Source organism: Tripterygium wilfordii, chromosome 23 (genome assembly GCF_013401445.1).
Source record: "Tripterygium wilfordii isolate XIE 37 chromosome 23, ASM1340144v1, whole genome shotgun sequence".
Classification (NCBI taxonomy): domain Eukaryota; kingdom Viridiplantae; phylum Streptophyta; class Magnoliopsida; order Celastrales; family Celastraceae; genus Tripterygium; species Tripterygium wilfordii.
The window spans coordinates 896,987-913,354 of record NC_052254.1 but is presented as its reverse complement, the minus strand read 5'-3'; the positions used below and the strand labels follow the sequence as shown (position 1 = coordinate 913,354).

The 16,368-nt window shown below is 37.5% G+C and overlaps 2 protein-coding genes and 1 pseudogene across 2 annotated transcripts; all 3 read left to right on the top strand.

Annotated features, from left to right (window-relative positions):
* Positions 1–462: 462 nt before the first annotated feature.
* LOC119993638 lies at positions 463–2,719 on the top strand (annotated as a pseudogene).
* Positions 2,720–6,417: 3,698 nt separating this feature from the next.
* On the top strand, positions 6,418–8,173 carry LOC119993742 (phenolic glucoside malonyltransferase 1-like). The gene has a single exon (XM_038840960.1). It carries the CDS (start codon positions 6,610–6,612, stop codon positions 7,993–7,995), a length of 1,386 nt encoding a protein of 461 aa, XP_038696888.1. The 5' UTR covers positions 6,418–6,609; the 3' UTR covers positions 7,996–8,173.
* A 2,137-nt stretch (positions 8,174–10,310) lies between these two features.
* LOC119992450 (nuclear transport factor 2-like) lies at positions 10,311–15,702 on the top strand. Its single transcript, XM_038839136.1, has 9 exons — positions 10,311–10,523; positions 11,715–11,901; positions 12,775–13,069; positions 13,304–13,536; positions 13,623–13,803; positions 14,020–14,141; positions 14,247–14,312; positions 14,975–15,026; positions 15,122–15,702. Exons 2-9 carry the CDS (start codon positions 11,716–11,718, stop codon positions 15,355–15,357), a joined length of 1,371 nt encoding a protein of 456 aa, XP_038695064.1. The 5' UTR covers positions 10,311–10,523; position 11,715; the 3' UTR covers positions 15,358–15,702.
* The last annotated feature ends 666 nt before the right edge of the window (positions 15,703–16,368 follow it).

Here is a 16,368-nt window from a genome sequence, read left to right as displayed (position 1 = left end):
CCACTAATGTCGGCTGTAATCTGAATTGGTTGGAATTCCTTTACAAGGAAAGTAATCCATAAAGAGGCGTTCGGACGTGCGAACGCCCTCGCTATGTTGGCGTCACCATATAGCCTCCAATACAGTAGAGATACCTTGAGACCTAGTTCCTGTTGTTAGGAAAAGGTTACTGTGAACATGATAAAGTAAGTGGGCCAAAAGATATCAACTGCAAATGTCAGATATAGTGTTAGACAAGTTGGCACGGCTATAACTTTACTTAGCTACGATGTAAAGGTTATACATGGGCCTCAGATTGGGTCTTAGGCTGGGCCTAACTATAGTAGTTAAGTCTGTGAACTCAGATAGTCCAAGCAAATTTGTTGTTACATGACCCAGTGAGGCCACACCATTTTTGACAACTACAATAACTTGGGTCACAAATGTATAGGAAATATCAAAACTAATATCCAACATAAGATTGATTTAATACAACCATGTGGTATTTCAACATAGCATAGAGTACCCCGTATCCGTGGTACCGAGAAGGAAATGATTGTTGTGGACCTGCTCAACCACCTGGTTTAGGGTTACAACTTTTGGTTGTCCACGCGGTTTCATTTTGAGGCGGGCATGGACATGCAAGTCCTGTTCAAGTAGAGGCATTTTTGTAAAAAAATTTACGAGCGCCATTCGCATGGGCCCCTCAACAACCACAAGGCCATATATATACGTTTCTTTAATTGCCCCATTCTCTCTTTCTTCTTCGCCAACAACCGCAAAGCCACACAACTTTTTTCCTTGTCTCTCAGTTTTTCTTCTTTAATGGCGTCAAACCACTCGGTAAAGATACTGGAAGTTTGCAAAGTTGCACCCTTTAGCGATTCGTCTGAGCCACTCTCCGAGTTACATCTCCCGCTCACCTTCTTCGATACATTTTGGTTTAGATTCTCTCCCGTTGAGCGAGTCTTCTTCTACCCACTCACCGACTCCTCTGATCCAACTTCTTTCAACTCTGTTATTCTCCCCAAACTCAAATACACCCTCTCCCTCACTCTCCGCCACTTCCTTCCTCTCGCTGGCAACCTCACCTGGCCCTCACATGCTGCCCAACCTTTCCTCCTCTTCACCCCAAACGACGCCGTCTCTCTCTCCGTCGCTGAGTCGGAATCAAACTTTGACCAACTATCCGGCAACAAACCACGCAAGGCTATTGAATCGCATCCGCTCGTCCCGAAGTTGTCAATATCTGACACAACGGCGTCAATTCTGGCGTTGCAGGTGACTCTGTTTCCAGGCCAAGGGTTTTCCATTGGGCTCTCCACCCACCATTCGGTTCTTGATGGCAAAAGCACAACCATGTTTATCAAAGCTTGGGCTTTTATCTGCAAAAATGGCGACTCTCCCTCATTACCGGCCGATCTTACACCAGTTTTCGACCGGACCGTCATTCAGGACCCAGATGGCCTTCTCATGAAGTTCCTAGTCCATTGGGCCAATATCCTCCGAGACCCAAATCCACGAAACTTGAAGATCATGCCACAAATCAATTCACCTGAGAAATTGATTTTCTCCACATTCGAGTTGACCCGTGAAGATATAAAGAAACTGAGAGAGAACGTTTTGTCTTATCTGAGTGAGGAAGAAGAACCCAAATCAATTCATCTATCTACATTTGTCCTTGTTTGCGCTTATACGTTGTCTCTCATAGCTAAAGCCAAGAACTTCGAACAGAAGGAGGTTATTTTTTGTTTCACTGCCGATGTCAGGACCCGTTTGGAGCCACCGATTCCGGCGAACTATTTTGGTAATTGCGTCGCAGGTTTTCGTAATACATTTACTGAGGCAAAAGAGATGGTGGGAAAGAACGGCGTCGTCTTAATCGCCAAGAGAATCAGTGGGACGATTAAGGGTATGGATAGAGGAGTTGTTGAAGAAACAAAGGGAGGGGTTGTGAAGGTTGAACCGGGAACACTGGTTGTTTTGGAGTTGCTGGGTCACCCCGGTTCGAGGTTTACGGGACGGATTTCGGGTGGGGCAGGCCCAAGAAAGTAGAGACCACGTCTGTGCATAATACTGGGGCCATTTCATTGGCGGAGAGTAATGATGGAAGTGGAGGAGTTGAGGTTGGGTTGGCTTTAAGGGAGGAGGAAATGGAGGTTTTTGCAGCGTCCTTTGAGGATGGGCTGAGACATTGAGATGAAGCCTATGTGTGTTTTTTTCAGTTTCAACTCGAAGCTTATTTTTAGAAGAAGCGTTGTTGGAGTGTTCGGGGTATCTGGTTAGTCAAGCTTTATAATTGAGCTTTAATTGTCTATGTGACTATGTCTTAAGCTTATTGGTTGGTTGGACTGGCCTTGCTTGGGACTACGATCGCTGAATATGACTTGTTGACTTTCAATCCTATGATGTCCCCCATGTATGTGTTTTGAAGTCAAACATCAACATTTCAATAATTCAGAAGGTGTGTAGGATGAGGTGATATATATGTGTGTGTGTGTTTTGATGTCATGGTTCTAGAAGAAGAAGACTCAATAAAATAGGTCTATTGGGTTGCCGCCCTTTTCACGTACTAAGGGTCAGTTTGGTAGAGTATTTATAAAATAATAGATATGTCAGTAGAGATGGTGATAACAAAAATGTTAGACAATTTTAGTATTAGTAGATATGCTGTCTGAATTCAAGTATGTGTTTGGTTATACTTTTATTGTTAACATTTGTGTTGTGTAACATATTGTGATAAATTACGTACAGCTGGTATTATGCATATTTGTTGTATATGATGTATCCAAACATACAATTGAATTTTTAAAAATAATATAATGACTTTTAAATAAATTAAAGATAATAATAAATTATAAATTAATTAATCAATTTAATTTAATTTAATTTAATTTTTTAATTTAATGAGAAGGATTTTAATAACACTATTCCTTCATAAGTGGAACAAATTTTACTTGCACTTTTTTCCTATCTTACCATTGCATATAAAAATATACAAATATGAGGGGTAATCTTGGAATTATATGAAATTACAAGGGACAATAAGGAGAACAATTTGCAAATGCTCCAAAAAAACTCCTAAAGAGTGGCATTTGAAAGTTGGAGGAAAATGCTAGTTAAAAATGACTCGAATTATGTGCAATTCAATTGTTGTTTGGTTACATCTAGTATTTATACTCAAAAGAAGTATAAATGCTCTACAAAAATATGTACCAAACTAGCCCTAAAAGTAAGAAGATCCTTGGAAGAATAAAATGAGCCTCCAAACACAACAAAAAAGCAAGATTTGTCAAACAAATACCTCTAGTATCAACAAAATATGTTATTTGAATAGTTTTCTATGGGCGAGGGTGATGTAATATTTCTCACAAGTGCACAAGAGTCTACGAATAATACAATGTATGCAAGTACGAGGTCGATCTCACGGAGACTAGTTAATCTAATTAATGTACTTAACTTGATGAATGATTGAGATTTGGGGAAAAATGAATAATGATTGATATAAATAAAATTAAATAAAAACAAAGAAATAAAATTCAGATTTTGTATCTAATAAGAGAAGAACACTAGGGCAATGATTTCACCTAGTAATCTTATCGCAAGCATTCAATTAATTAACACACAATTATGGTTCCGATTCAATGGTTGATTCTTTCTTAAATATGTTGGTTCGTTTGTTCGCGGTGCCAACAAATATTATTAACAATGGATTAATCCTGTTTGGTTCGCAGTTTTTAATCCAAGGCTAATAACTCATTACGATCTAAAAAACTATAACAACCAATCAATCCTCTGAACCTTGTTCATGGCAGTCGACAATTGATTTCCTTAATTTCAGTTCCACTAAGGCACGTGAATTCGGTTCGTTCCTTAGTCCTAGTTAGATGAATCTAATTGAGCATTCAATTGGTGGCCAATCAACCAAACAAACAATAGATTATAAGCATAAAAATTAAAGACAATAATCATGAACCAAAATTATGCATTCAATTAATTAAAGTACTTGCAATAATCATACTATGCTACATTAAGCCATAGCAAAGGAGTTTAGCTACTCATGTTATAAGAACACAAGGAAACTAAATATGAGAACGTCATGAATCAAGAACAAGAACAAAGAGAAAAGCTAGAGACAAGAACTAGAACAAAAGCTAGAGAATGTGACTCTCCCTTTCGTGTCCATTCTACCGCCGTGCCTCCCCTTTTATAATAGCTCAATGCTTCCTTCAATTAATGCCAAAATTGAAGTCCAATTCATTGTATTACTCGGTCTCTTTGTTTCCTTCTTTCTTGTCAAAGTATTTCATTCAAAAGTCCTTCACACCAGAGCTCCGTTTTGCCTTCCTTCTTTTACGTTGCTTTTCTTCTTATTATCAAGAGATGGCCCCACTTCTTTCGCTCTTCAAAATCTTCCAAGTTTCACTTTCCTTGATTAATTAATGTTGCACGAGAAGTCTCTTTGAGTTGAATTTTCTTTGTCCTTTCCTTGACAATTTCTCACTAGTAGCACTAGCACCTTTCTTCTCTCTTTCTTGATCTGCAAGTATTCTTCATTCCTTATTTGTATTAGATTCATCTCAAGGCAAGCATTGAACATGAGTTTCTATGATGGACTTAAAGAAGCTTTTTTTACTTTTGTACAAATTAATCTGCAATCCAAAATTAAGAGTATTTATGTAAAATCCATGCCCATTCAAATAGATAGAGACAAAAATAAGTGTAAAGTGAGGTATAAAAATATATAAAATTTCATACGATCAATGGGCGTGAAAGTGACAGCCCGAATTTAGACCCATATCTAATTTACAACGAATAATTTTGTATGTGTCATTATCGGATACCTAAAAAATGTGTGAATAGTTTGATTGCAATATGCTACAGTTTGTTTGGAAACTTTTTTTTTTTTTTCGAAAACTAAAATGAATGTTGAAAATTCACTTGGGTGGATGCTTTTAAAATTTATTTTTTAAAATTGAAAACACCTTTTAATTTTCAAAAACCAAAAAATCAAAACTGGTTTAAAAAGTTTTGTAAAATTTTTCTTCATGACAAACTTGTAACTAATTAGAAGTTTGCCCTTCTATCTGAGCTTCATCACCGGAAACCAGACCTAACCTTGATCGCCAAAAATTGGATCGGAGCTTCGAGCTTTGTTACCGAAACCAATACCAGATCGGAGCTTCGATTTTCATCACCGATTTTGTCGCTTGTGATATGCATCTCGAAGTAGAGAGAGAAATCGAAAGAGAGAGAAGAGCATCTGTCACGTTGAGGAAGAATAATGGCTCAACCGTAATTTTCAAAGAAATTTGGGAATGGGCCGGAAGAAATGGGCCAGGAAATGGACCAAGAAATTGGGCCAAAACTTGTTTCCAAAACATAAATTGAAAATCATTTTTAAAAACTAAAAAGGAAAAATGACTTCCAAACACACTTCTGAGTTCCTCTTTAAAATCAAAACCCAAATATTTTTTCATCATCAAAAGAGATCCATTACATAATTTTTTGGTATTTTTTAATGAGTAATGTTATAGATCCCCAAAATATGATCCACATTTTACTCTCAAATCTACGTGACATGTGAAACAACCATTGATTATAAACACACTGAACATTCAACCCTTCACATTGATTGAGATTTAAATGGAGGTCATATTTTGGACGCCTCAAATATTATTATATGAGCTTATGATTTACGTACCTAGTGCACACTCGGAGAGTAGTGGTTGCAGGTTTCTTTCACATAAAATGAATATTAATAATTTTTATTTTATGTATGAAAATGTAGTATGGTAATCATATACAGTAATACTCAATCCTAACTGGCAACGAAAATTTCATTACTCATTAGTCTATTTAATTACTGTCACAAGTCACTTCTAAATTTACTATTTTGTAACAATTTTTCGGTATATTCTCAACACTAACAGACATTGTTTAATAAATAGTCCCGTTAAAGCAGAGGCGTTTTTTGTAAAAAGCTTACGAGCGCCATTCGCATGGGCCCCTCAACGCCCACAGCCACAAAGCCATATATATAGGTTTCTTTAATTGTCCTTTCCCTATTTTGTCTTTCTTCGCCAACAACCACAAAGCCCCACAACTTTTTCCTTTTTTTTTTTCAGTTTTTCCTTTTTTGGTTGAATTTACAACTCATTGTTAATTGTTCATATTTTTAAGGTAATTAACCTCTTCAAGACAGGGTCATTGGGCCCATTCCAGAGTCGTAAACCTTCGATTCGTGCACTGCACTTTCCGAAAATTTTCGACAGGGGATCTGAAACTTTCATTGACTTTTTACCGAGGTGATACACACGAGCTTTTGAGATTGAACAACCTGGGCAACTCATTTTTTTTAAAAAATATCATTATTATAATAATCTTAAATTCATTTAAATAACATAAAACATTTTAATTTTTTAAAAAGAATATTTTATAGAGTTCGATTTGAACCCTAAAAAAACTCAGGTATGCCAGGTCACATGCACGCAGTGACATGTTGCGTGCATGTATCTTCCATGTGGGACCAAAATTTTACTACTTATGGCCCCATTCCTTCTCTGCTCTGCTACTCCGAATTCAATCAATCCCCCTGCCCTGCTTTTGGGTTCAATCTAGCCTTCTCTAATGGCGTCAAACCACTCGGTAAAGATACTGGAAGTTTGCAAAGTTGCGCCCTTTAGCGATTCGTCTGAGCCGTTCTCCGAGTTACATCTCCCGCTCACCTTCTTCGATGCATTTTGGTTTAGATTCTCTCCCGTTGAGCGAGTCTTCTTCTACCCACTCACCGACGACTCCTCTGATCCAACTTCTTTCAACTCTGTTATTCTCCCCAAACTCAAATACACCCTCTCCCTCACTCTCCGCCACTTCCTTCCTCTCGCTGGCAACCTCACCTGGCCCTCACATGCCGCCCAGCCTTTCCTCCTCTTCACCCCAAACGACGCCGTCTCTCTCTCCGTCGCGGAGTCGGAATCAAACTTTGACCAACTATCCGGCAACAAACCACGCAAGGCTATTGAGTCGCATCCGCTCGTCCCGAAGTTGTCAATATCTGACACAACGGCGTCAATTCTGGCGTTGCAGGTGACTCTGTTTCCAGACCAAGGGTTTTCCATTGGGCTCTCCACCCACCATTCGATTCTTGATGGCAAAAGCACAACCATTTTTATCAAAGCTTGGGCTTTTATCTGCAAAAACGGCGCCTCTCCCTCATTACCGGCCCATCTTACACCAGTTTTCGACCGGACCGTCATTCAGGGCCCAGATGGCCTTCTCATGAAGTTCCTAGTCCAATGGGCCAATATCCTGCGAGACCCAAATCCACGAAACTTGAAGGTGATGCCACAAATAAATTCTCCAGAGAACTTGATTTTCTCTACATTCGAGTTGACCCGTGAAGATATAAAGAAACTGAGAGAGAACGTTTTGTCTCAACTGAGTGAGGAAGAAGAACCCAAATCAATTCATCTATCTACATTTGTCCTTGTTTGCGCTTACACATTATCTCTCATAGCTAAAGCCAAGAACTTTGAACAGAAGAAGAAGGTTATTTTTGGTTTTGCCGCCGATGTCAGGACCCGTTTGGAGCCACCGATTCCGGCGAACTATTTTGGTAATTGCGTCGCAAGTTTTCATAATACATTTACTGAGGCAAAAGACATGGTGGGAAAGAACGGCGTCGTCTTAATCGCCAAGAGAATCAGTGGGACGATTAAGGGTATGGATAGAGGAGTTATTGAAGAAACAAAGGGAGCGCTTGAGATGTTTTTGAATGTCGAACCGGGAACACCGGTTGTTGGAGTTGCTGGGTCACCCCGGTTCGAGGTTTACGGGTCGGATTTTGGGTGGGGCAGGCCAAAGAAAGTAGAGACCACGTCTGTGCATAATACTGGGGCCATTTCATTGGCAGAGAGTAGTGATGGAAGTGGAGGAGTTGAGGTTGGGTTGGCTTTAAAGGAGGAGGAAATGGAGGTTTTTGCAGCTTCCTTTGCGGATGGGCTGAGACATTGAGATCAAGCCTATGTTTTCTAAGTATGTTGTGAGGGTCATCTGTATTTTTATTCAATTGTACTATGGCTATGGCTATGGCTATTTTGGTAGAGTTATAAGCACTCAAAATAAGCTTGTTGAGATCAAGCAGGATTTATGAATACATTTTGTACTATCCTATAATAATATCTTTGCATGCATTCACCACTCCGGCTTAGCACGAGATGGGTCTGTTGGGACTAGAGGTATAGACACTCCCCGTACTTGTAAACACATCAAAGTGATCCTATAATTCACTTTGGGTAAAGAGTCTGTTTGGATTTGTTCTCTTAGGTTGTAACAGTTCGTCCCTCCCCACTAATAACTAGGTAGTAGGACAAGAGACTTAGTCTTATTGCAATTCGATAGCTCACCTATTATCATCAAGCTTGACACTGTAGAGGCTTGTGACCCCGCCTCCGAAGTACTCATGGTTAGGAAAATGCGTCACATATTTGTGAGGAGCTCGACGTTTGCTTATATACCATTCAATTGTGTTATGTCAATCTAATGTAAGATTACAAATCTTGAGGATAATATTGAAATGAATGAATTTTCAAGAGAGAGATTGTAAGTACGTTTATATACACGATGTAATATAGCTCCACTGTTCTTAGCCAACAATTCCTGAATTCTTGGAGAATAATATATCTGGTGTGTTGGGAGTATCTGGTTTGTCCATATATATATATATATATCAGGGAGTCGAGGTTTATAATGGAGCGCTAATTGTCTATGTCTTAGGCTCTGTGTGGGAGTTTTTTGTTATTGATTTAAGTTGGTTCGTAAAGTATTGGTTAGGGTGGGTTTGTTTTGTATTGGTTTGAAACTATGTGTGGGAGTTTTAGAAATTAATGATTGACTTGGTTTAAAACCATGTGTGGGAGTTTGAGACATCATTGGCTTTGATTGTTTCATTTAACATACAATTACTCATATATCCTTTATTACAAACACATTTTTATTTTCTATGTAATTAGAAAAATTGCAAGAATTGCAAGTAATAAAAATTCACAATACAACAAAACAAACCCAAAAAATGATTGAGCTAAGAGGACCTGAAAAATTGATGTTTTATTGTGTTGGTAGGGTTAAGGGCAAAGTTGACATATGATTTGTAAGGTGAGGGTATATTTGGGTATTAATTTTTAAACCAACATGAACCCACCAATTTGGTGGGTTGTAAAAGTGGATCAAAACCTTCATGAATTGGTTTCCCTTGTTTTTTAAAACCAATACAAACCAATCATTTAAAATGCTAAAAAAAACTACCACACATGATTAAAATGAACCAAAACTAAACTAAACAATGAAAACCAATGAAATCTTAACTCCCACACAAGGCCTTAAGCTTATTGGCTGGTTGGTATTCTTCCTGGCCTTGCTTGGGATGATAATCGCTGACTATCAGTTTCATTTGTTTCAATCCTATTATATCCCCACCCACACAAGTTTTTTTTTTCTAGTCAAACATCAGCCTAGCTTTCAATAATTCAAAATGTGTGTAGGTGAGGTGATGATGTATATATGTTTGGTGAAGTCATGCTTCTAGAAGAAGAAGACTCAATAGGTCTATTGGGGTTCACTTTTCCACACAAAGAAAAAGAGCCCCCAAAGGCAAAACAAAAAAAATCAAGATATGAGGTTTGAATAGATATGTGAGTGTGCGCCAGTGTGTATAACGGCCCGAATTTATATTCATATCTAATGAACAAAAGATAATTTTATATTTGTTGTTATTGGATATCAAAAAAGAGTGTTTGAATAGTTTGATCACAATATGCTATGAGTTCCTCTTCAAAATCAAACACCCAAATATTTTTTCATCATCAAAAGATATTCATTAGATAATTTTTTGGTATTTTTCAATGAGCAATGTTATAGACTCCTAAAATATGATCCACATTTTACCTTCAAATTTATGTGATATGTGAAATAGTCGTTTATTATAAACACATTGAACATCCAACCCTTCACATTGATTGAGATTTAAATGAAAGTCATATTTCGGGCACCTCAAACATTATTTTTTTTATGGTTTATGAAGTGAATCAAAGATCCCAAATGAGTGGGAAAAAAATCCAATTCATTTTTGTTTATTAATAATATTAATTTTCTTATAAGTTGTTTGAAAGATTTTAACAAATTAATAAAATATGACATGTAATGGTATTTATGCAACAAAATAACATCACGCCATAACTTACTAAATAAAAATGAGTATTAACCGGGTTGGATTTTAAGATTATCCCGTGACGGGATAACATTGCTCCAGCCTTGGAATTGCAGAAAAGGGAACCTAACACGACCCGGAAACGAATACCCTCACAGTTCACAGGTACCTTTCGGACTTCCCTTTTTGGTGCAACCGTTCGTCCTCTTCCTCAATCCTCCTCCTCCTCTGTCGCCCTTTCTCACACACCGCTCCTTTACAGTTCACACATTGTACCATCTCACTGTAGCAAATCTTTCTCTCTCTCGTGAGCTGCGTGGGACATTCCCTGTCATCGGTACTCTCTAATTCCGGTCTTTCTGGATCATATATGGATTTTAATGTTAAATAACACCATTCCTTAAAATCAGCTAATCGTGTTCTTCACTGTTTTATTTGTTGCTTTTAGGGTTTATTGGTTCAGTGATTAATTTTGGTTTTAGTTTTTCTGATCAGGCATTATGATGGGTAGCTGTTGAGGACTGATTTGGTTTATTTTAGTGCATTATTTTGGCGGATTTAATGTTGCTTATAATTTTGTGTAATTCACTAATTCCATTTAATTTTTGGAAGGTAAGTTATGGTTTCGTGTTTGAAGTGATTTTAGGTTTTGGTTCTTGTGCTTTGGATCCAAGAAATGTAGTGCTCTCGGTTTGAAGATCCAAGTTCCATTGATGTTTGGTGCCAAGTATTTGGGTTTATTTTTGTCTATCAGAATACGAAGCCGTGAATTATTAGGATATTTGTTGTATCGATACTTTCTATCAAGTGATTTGTGCGTTTGTGGTTTTTCTGAGTATGAGTTATTTATAGCTGTCATTCTCGCTTCTTCTGACAATATGTGTATTTTTAACATTTAGTTCTTTTTTTTTGTTGTTTTTTGCTTTCCTGCGTCAGTGCCTCCCACTCCCTTTTTCTTCTACTCTCTCTCTGTTTGTCCGTCTGTCTGTTTCAAGTGGATAAATAGGAGAGTATTGTTGAATCGTAATGGACTAATGCCTAATGGTGCTGGAAATTTTATCCAGATTTTTGAACCGAATATCTCGAGGGTCTCATACAGCTTCTGGTTTCATTTATTGCAGTTTGTCACTGTATTTTAGACATGTTAGTGTTTTGCTTCTCTCTGAATCTTTCATTTTTTTGGGTACTCTGTAACACCTAAAGAGGAGTGACATCTCTTTTCAACCCAGTAGCATTGTGGCTTATTGTACCTTTTGAATTGCAATTTGCAAATGTGCACAAATAATCTGCTGCCTTCTTGTCTTATTATTATTATTATTATTATCTGTGTGCTTGGAAATCATGCTGTTCTTGTTCATTTTGTTTGACATGTTAATCCAATACGTGTGATCGTATTGATGGATTCTTTCTGCCCCAGTTACTGGTGTAACCTAGTGATTACATTGGTTAACTACCTTAACTTTTAAATCATTTTGAAAGGTGGGCAATGTCTGCTTTAGTAATATTTTACGTGTTGATTTGTTTGCAGAATGGCCTTGCAAAACGAAACCACACAAGCTACTCCAACTGCCCAGGTTGTTGGGAATGCTTTTGTTGAGCAGTATTACCATATTCTTCACCGCTCTCCAGAGTTGGTTTACAAATTTTATCAGGATTCAAGTGTGGTAAGCCGGCCCGATCCCCATGGTGCTATGACATCAGTGACCACTATGCAAGTAAGAATCTTGGAAAGTTTGTTCTTAATGCTATTTCTCTTCATTGAGCATGCTTAGTAGTTTCAGTAAAACACCCTGCATCCATTGTTGCTTAGAAGTTAGAATGGCTTGTTGAGAAATTATAGTTTTTTTGCCAGTTCACGAAATACTCGAATTTTGATGGCAGGGATATTCTTTCCCATGAAAATCTCACATAGTGCTTCTGTAGTCATTTACTGTTTTCCATACAAATTGTCAACTTCTTTTTTTGATATATAGCTTTTTACTGTGCCAATCCCTTGGAGGTTGAGGTCTCAAATATAGGCATCCAGGGTAATTGTGGCATCTTTTCATCAATCAAATATTTGATGGTGAATTATTCGAGGGTCAGTGTAATGATTCATAGGATGTAATAATCAACATGGAGGTGTAGAATAATATCATCCCATGACCAGTAATGTTTTCTCTTCTGTTTGCGTCATTATTTTTTTCTCCTTAGTTTTTATCTATTATAAAAGGAATTTTTGGGGTTGTATTGGCTAGATACCTAATTTGTCTATGCTTACTGTTGTCCTTGCAATGCTCTCTTCTTCTAACTTTTGGGGAATTATTGTGTCTTCCTCTGACCTGCAACACGTGGACACAATCATGTTGGGGATGGTCTGCTCAACTGTGCAGATGAAGTTCATTCATGCTTTTATTATCCTTCTGAATGGAGATATTCTCTTGGATCATAAACTCTTGACCTGGTGTATCTTTGATCCCTTCTCAAGAAGGTTTTATCTAACTAGAGTGATACTCAGAATAAGTTCCAACACAGCAACTACATAAATTTTGTAGGGCAATCCTCTTATGTGGTGCGAAGAGATAACAGCGTTATTATTCTTGCAACAGGGTATCAATGAGAAAATTCTTTCCTTGAATTACACAGACTTCAAGGCAGAGATAAAAACAGCAGATGCTCAGAAGTCTTATATGGAAGGCGTGTCTGTGCTTGTAACTGGATGCTTAACTGGCAAGGATAACTTGAGACTGAAATTTGCGCAGTCCTTTTTTCTTGCTCCACAAGACAATGGTTTCTTTGTCCTGAACGATGTCTTTAGATATCTAGAAGACAGCGAACCTTTGGAGACTCAGTCAGTTAATCACACTGATAATGTTCACACATTGCCTACAATCTCAGCTCTGGGTAATCTCCAGTCATTAATTGTCTTCCAAAAAATGATTTCTGTTATAGATTCATGTAGTCATCCCCTAATTGCTGGGAACAAAGGCAATGATCATATAATGATGAATATATTTGTCTTTCTATTATTTTCTGTTGGCGGGCAATATTAATATTTAGCGTTTTCACTTAAAATATTCATTATTTTTCATGATATTACATCAAGTACCCTAATACATATTTCTTCATCTTTTGCAGACCCTGCCTCTGTTCCTGATCCTCCTGCACCAGACCCAGCAACTTCTATTCTGGATGAAGATAGAAATATTGCTGAGGAAGCCTATGACCCATCTGAGCATGAAATACAGGTAGCTACTGAAGATGAGGCTGGCGTGGATTTCCAGCCTGATTCAAATGGAAATTATGCTGCTGCGGTTGTTGAAACTCCTTCAGCTCAAGAGGATGCTCCGAAGAAATCTTATGCATCAATTGTGGGTTCACAGCTGATTATTCTTCAGTGTCAGGCACTTTTAACGTATAGACGAAACATTCTTGAAGTTTTTGATTATTTTTGTAGGTGAAAGTAGCGAAAGGGGGTTTGGGCACTACAAAAATTTATGTTCCTACTAATACTGCTAAAGTGGCTCCTAAGAAAGCAAAAAATCTGTCGGTGGTACCCGTAGTACCTGCTCCAGAGGGTGAACCTTATGCCCCGATTAACTCTGATAATCCCGAAAGTAGCAATGCTCATGAGGAGGGTATGGGTCATATTTCTCATACAATTCAGTTATGGTTTTCCTTTCTTATATTTACATGTTGAAGGCGTTTTATATGTACAGTTTTTTTTTTTTTTCTTTGACGCTTGTGTGAAAAGCAGCATCGTGTGCACAACAGATTTGTACTGTCCTTTTTCTTCTTCTTTTTTTTAACCTGTGCATAAGATGGTTACTTTTCTAACTACATTCTGCTAACAGTTGAGGACCACTCCATCTACATACGAAATTTGCCCTTCAATATGACAGCTGCTCAACTGGAGGTAGAGTTTAAGAAATTTGGTCCGATCAAGGATGGAGGTGTCCAAGTCAGAAATAATAGGGTTTGTTTTGAGATTCGGTGATAATTATTTTTCTTGCAAGTAGTTTTTTTACTGGATAAATAAAACTTTGGAATTTTATTGATACATGATGTTCTTTTTCTTCAGCCGGAGGGATACTGTTTCGGATTTGTTGAATTTCATTCTTTAAGTTCCATGAATGACGCAATCCAGGTTTGCTTGTTGTTTAACAATTTCAACGTCCTTTATATTTGATTTTCTTTTGCATTGCATTAGGACTTTTTGTGCCACATAAGTTTCGTCCATGATTCTTCAAGTGCGATAAGACTTGCCAGTCATTCTGTAACTAAACTGAATAAACTCTCACTTTTCTTTCTTCTCGGACCTTCGCCTAGAGGGAGATAGATTTCGTATTCTTCATGCCTTTTCTTGGTATTAGTTAATGACTTGTTTATTTGTGTGATTGTTTTAATCTGGACAGCTAATCTTTCTAGGCGTGTGGCTATACAGCCAATTTATCTTTCTATTACAAAATCCGATCATCTATTATGGAATAAAACTTAGTTATGCTTGTCTTGAAGAAGTTCACAAGGCACTTTGAATTTCAATTGCCTTGGATTGGATTATCGGTAGTTAGATGAATGGCTGAAGCTTTGAAACAAGATAACTTGTAATAGCAGAAATCAGGTCCTGACTTGTTGAAGAATTATATTGAAATATCACAGAAAGACCGATACTATGATATTCTAATGAGCATAATTTGTCTTGACCAGAACCCTCTGAGTATTTGTAAATATTTCAACCATTCAAATCAGATGTCCTATAATTTCAACTTGGTTTTCCCTGTATCTGTTGAAAACACTATTGTCTTGTAGGCTTCCCCTTTCAACATCGGCGGTCGTAAAGCTTTCGTGGAGAAGAAGAAAGGTGAGTTGAAAGTTGTAATTGATTTTGGGCTGTCTCTTCTTCATTTAATTAAATGTACTACTAGTTACAAAGCTGTTTCTGATGGTGACTCGCAGGTGGTGGAAGAGGTAGGTTTCCTTCAGGAAGGGGTGGTGGGTTTCGAAATGACAGTTTCAGGGCACGTGGGACCTATGGTTCTAACCGTAGTTTTGGCCGGAATGAGTTTGGAAACCGCAACGAATTTTCGGGCCGAAGCAGGGGCTCAGGTGGTCGTGGTGAAGGTTACCCGGGAAGAGGAAGAGGTGGTCGATCGGGCGGACCTAAGCAGAATGCTGCTGCTACTACTACATGATGCAAGGCATTTTAGATTCTTCAGCGGCAATTTTGTTTTTTTGGTAAATTCTCAGAACTTGGAATTATTAATTGCTTCGTCGATTCACAGGAAATCAGGCTTTCGGATGCCGTCATGGATTAATATTAGATAGGCATCTTTTTTTTCCCTTTAAAAAAATTCTTTAATCGAGAATCACGAGTAGTTCAATGGCATTTATATGTGTGAATATCTCATAGAAATCACGAGTTTAAGTTTTCCCGTCCTCTTTTGTGTAATTAAAATAAATCTTTATCTGCTAGGTTTTCTATCAACTCTTTATCTATTCGATCAATCACAATAGTTGTTTTTTTGTTGGGAGAGTAATGTATGAGGATTTATGTTTTGTTAACGTGATTGTGTTTTATTGATGTGGATGGGTCAATAAAATGTAATTATGTAAATTTATTGACTTAATTTTTGTGTAATAGACGTCTAATCCAATATTGATTCAAAGTTAAAAATATATTTGTGTGTGAGATGTGAGTCCCATTTTTATATAAAGCAAAGCAAGTATATGGGCCAAGCAAATCCATGCTCTCATAAATTCTTATGGCCTAATAAAAAGATACTAAAGTCCATCCATTGCCCCTTAAATAAGCCCCATAATGATTGCTCTTAGGTTTTCTATCAACTTGTCGATTAAAAAAGGGAAAAGATGATAATTAAAATAATTTAATAATAAGTGTTCTGACAAGACGCATGGGTGGGACAGTCTTATGACGTCATCATCATACCTTTGTTTTAACGACACGTCTCTATCTGAAATCTCAACTTTGATTGCATTTGCTGAGCTGTGTCTCTGCACTAGAATCTGACACGTGTACGTAATACGTGGCGTTAGGTCGATCATTACAGAAAACTCTCCAAAAAAGGCACTTGTGTGGGTCCCACGGAGATTGCAAAATAATTCATATTTTTATGATAAAAAGAAATTATGAAATGCAAGTTGCGCCAATAATGGGCCCCTATTCAAGCTAGCATAGTAGAAGA

Excerpts from the sequence above, each read along its gene's own strand:
- LOC119993742 (XM_038840960.1), top strand. The coding sequence starts at position 6,610 with ATGGCGTCAAACCACTCGGTAAAGATACTGGAAGTTTGCAAAGTTGCG.
- LOC119992450 (XM_038839136.1), top strand. The coding sequence starts at position 11,716 with ATGGCCTTGCAAAACGAAACCACACAAGCTACTCCAACTGCCCAGGTT. Across the intron at positions 13,804-14,019 it reads TAGCAATGCTCATGAGGAGG|TTGAGGACCACTCCATCTAC; the intron begins GTATGGGTCATA and ends TTCTGCTAACAG. Across the intron at positions 15,027-15,121 it reads TTTCGTGGAGAAGAAGAAAG|GTGGTGGAAGAGGTAGGTTT; the intron begins GTGAGTTGAAAG and ends GGTGACTCGCAG.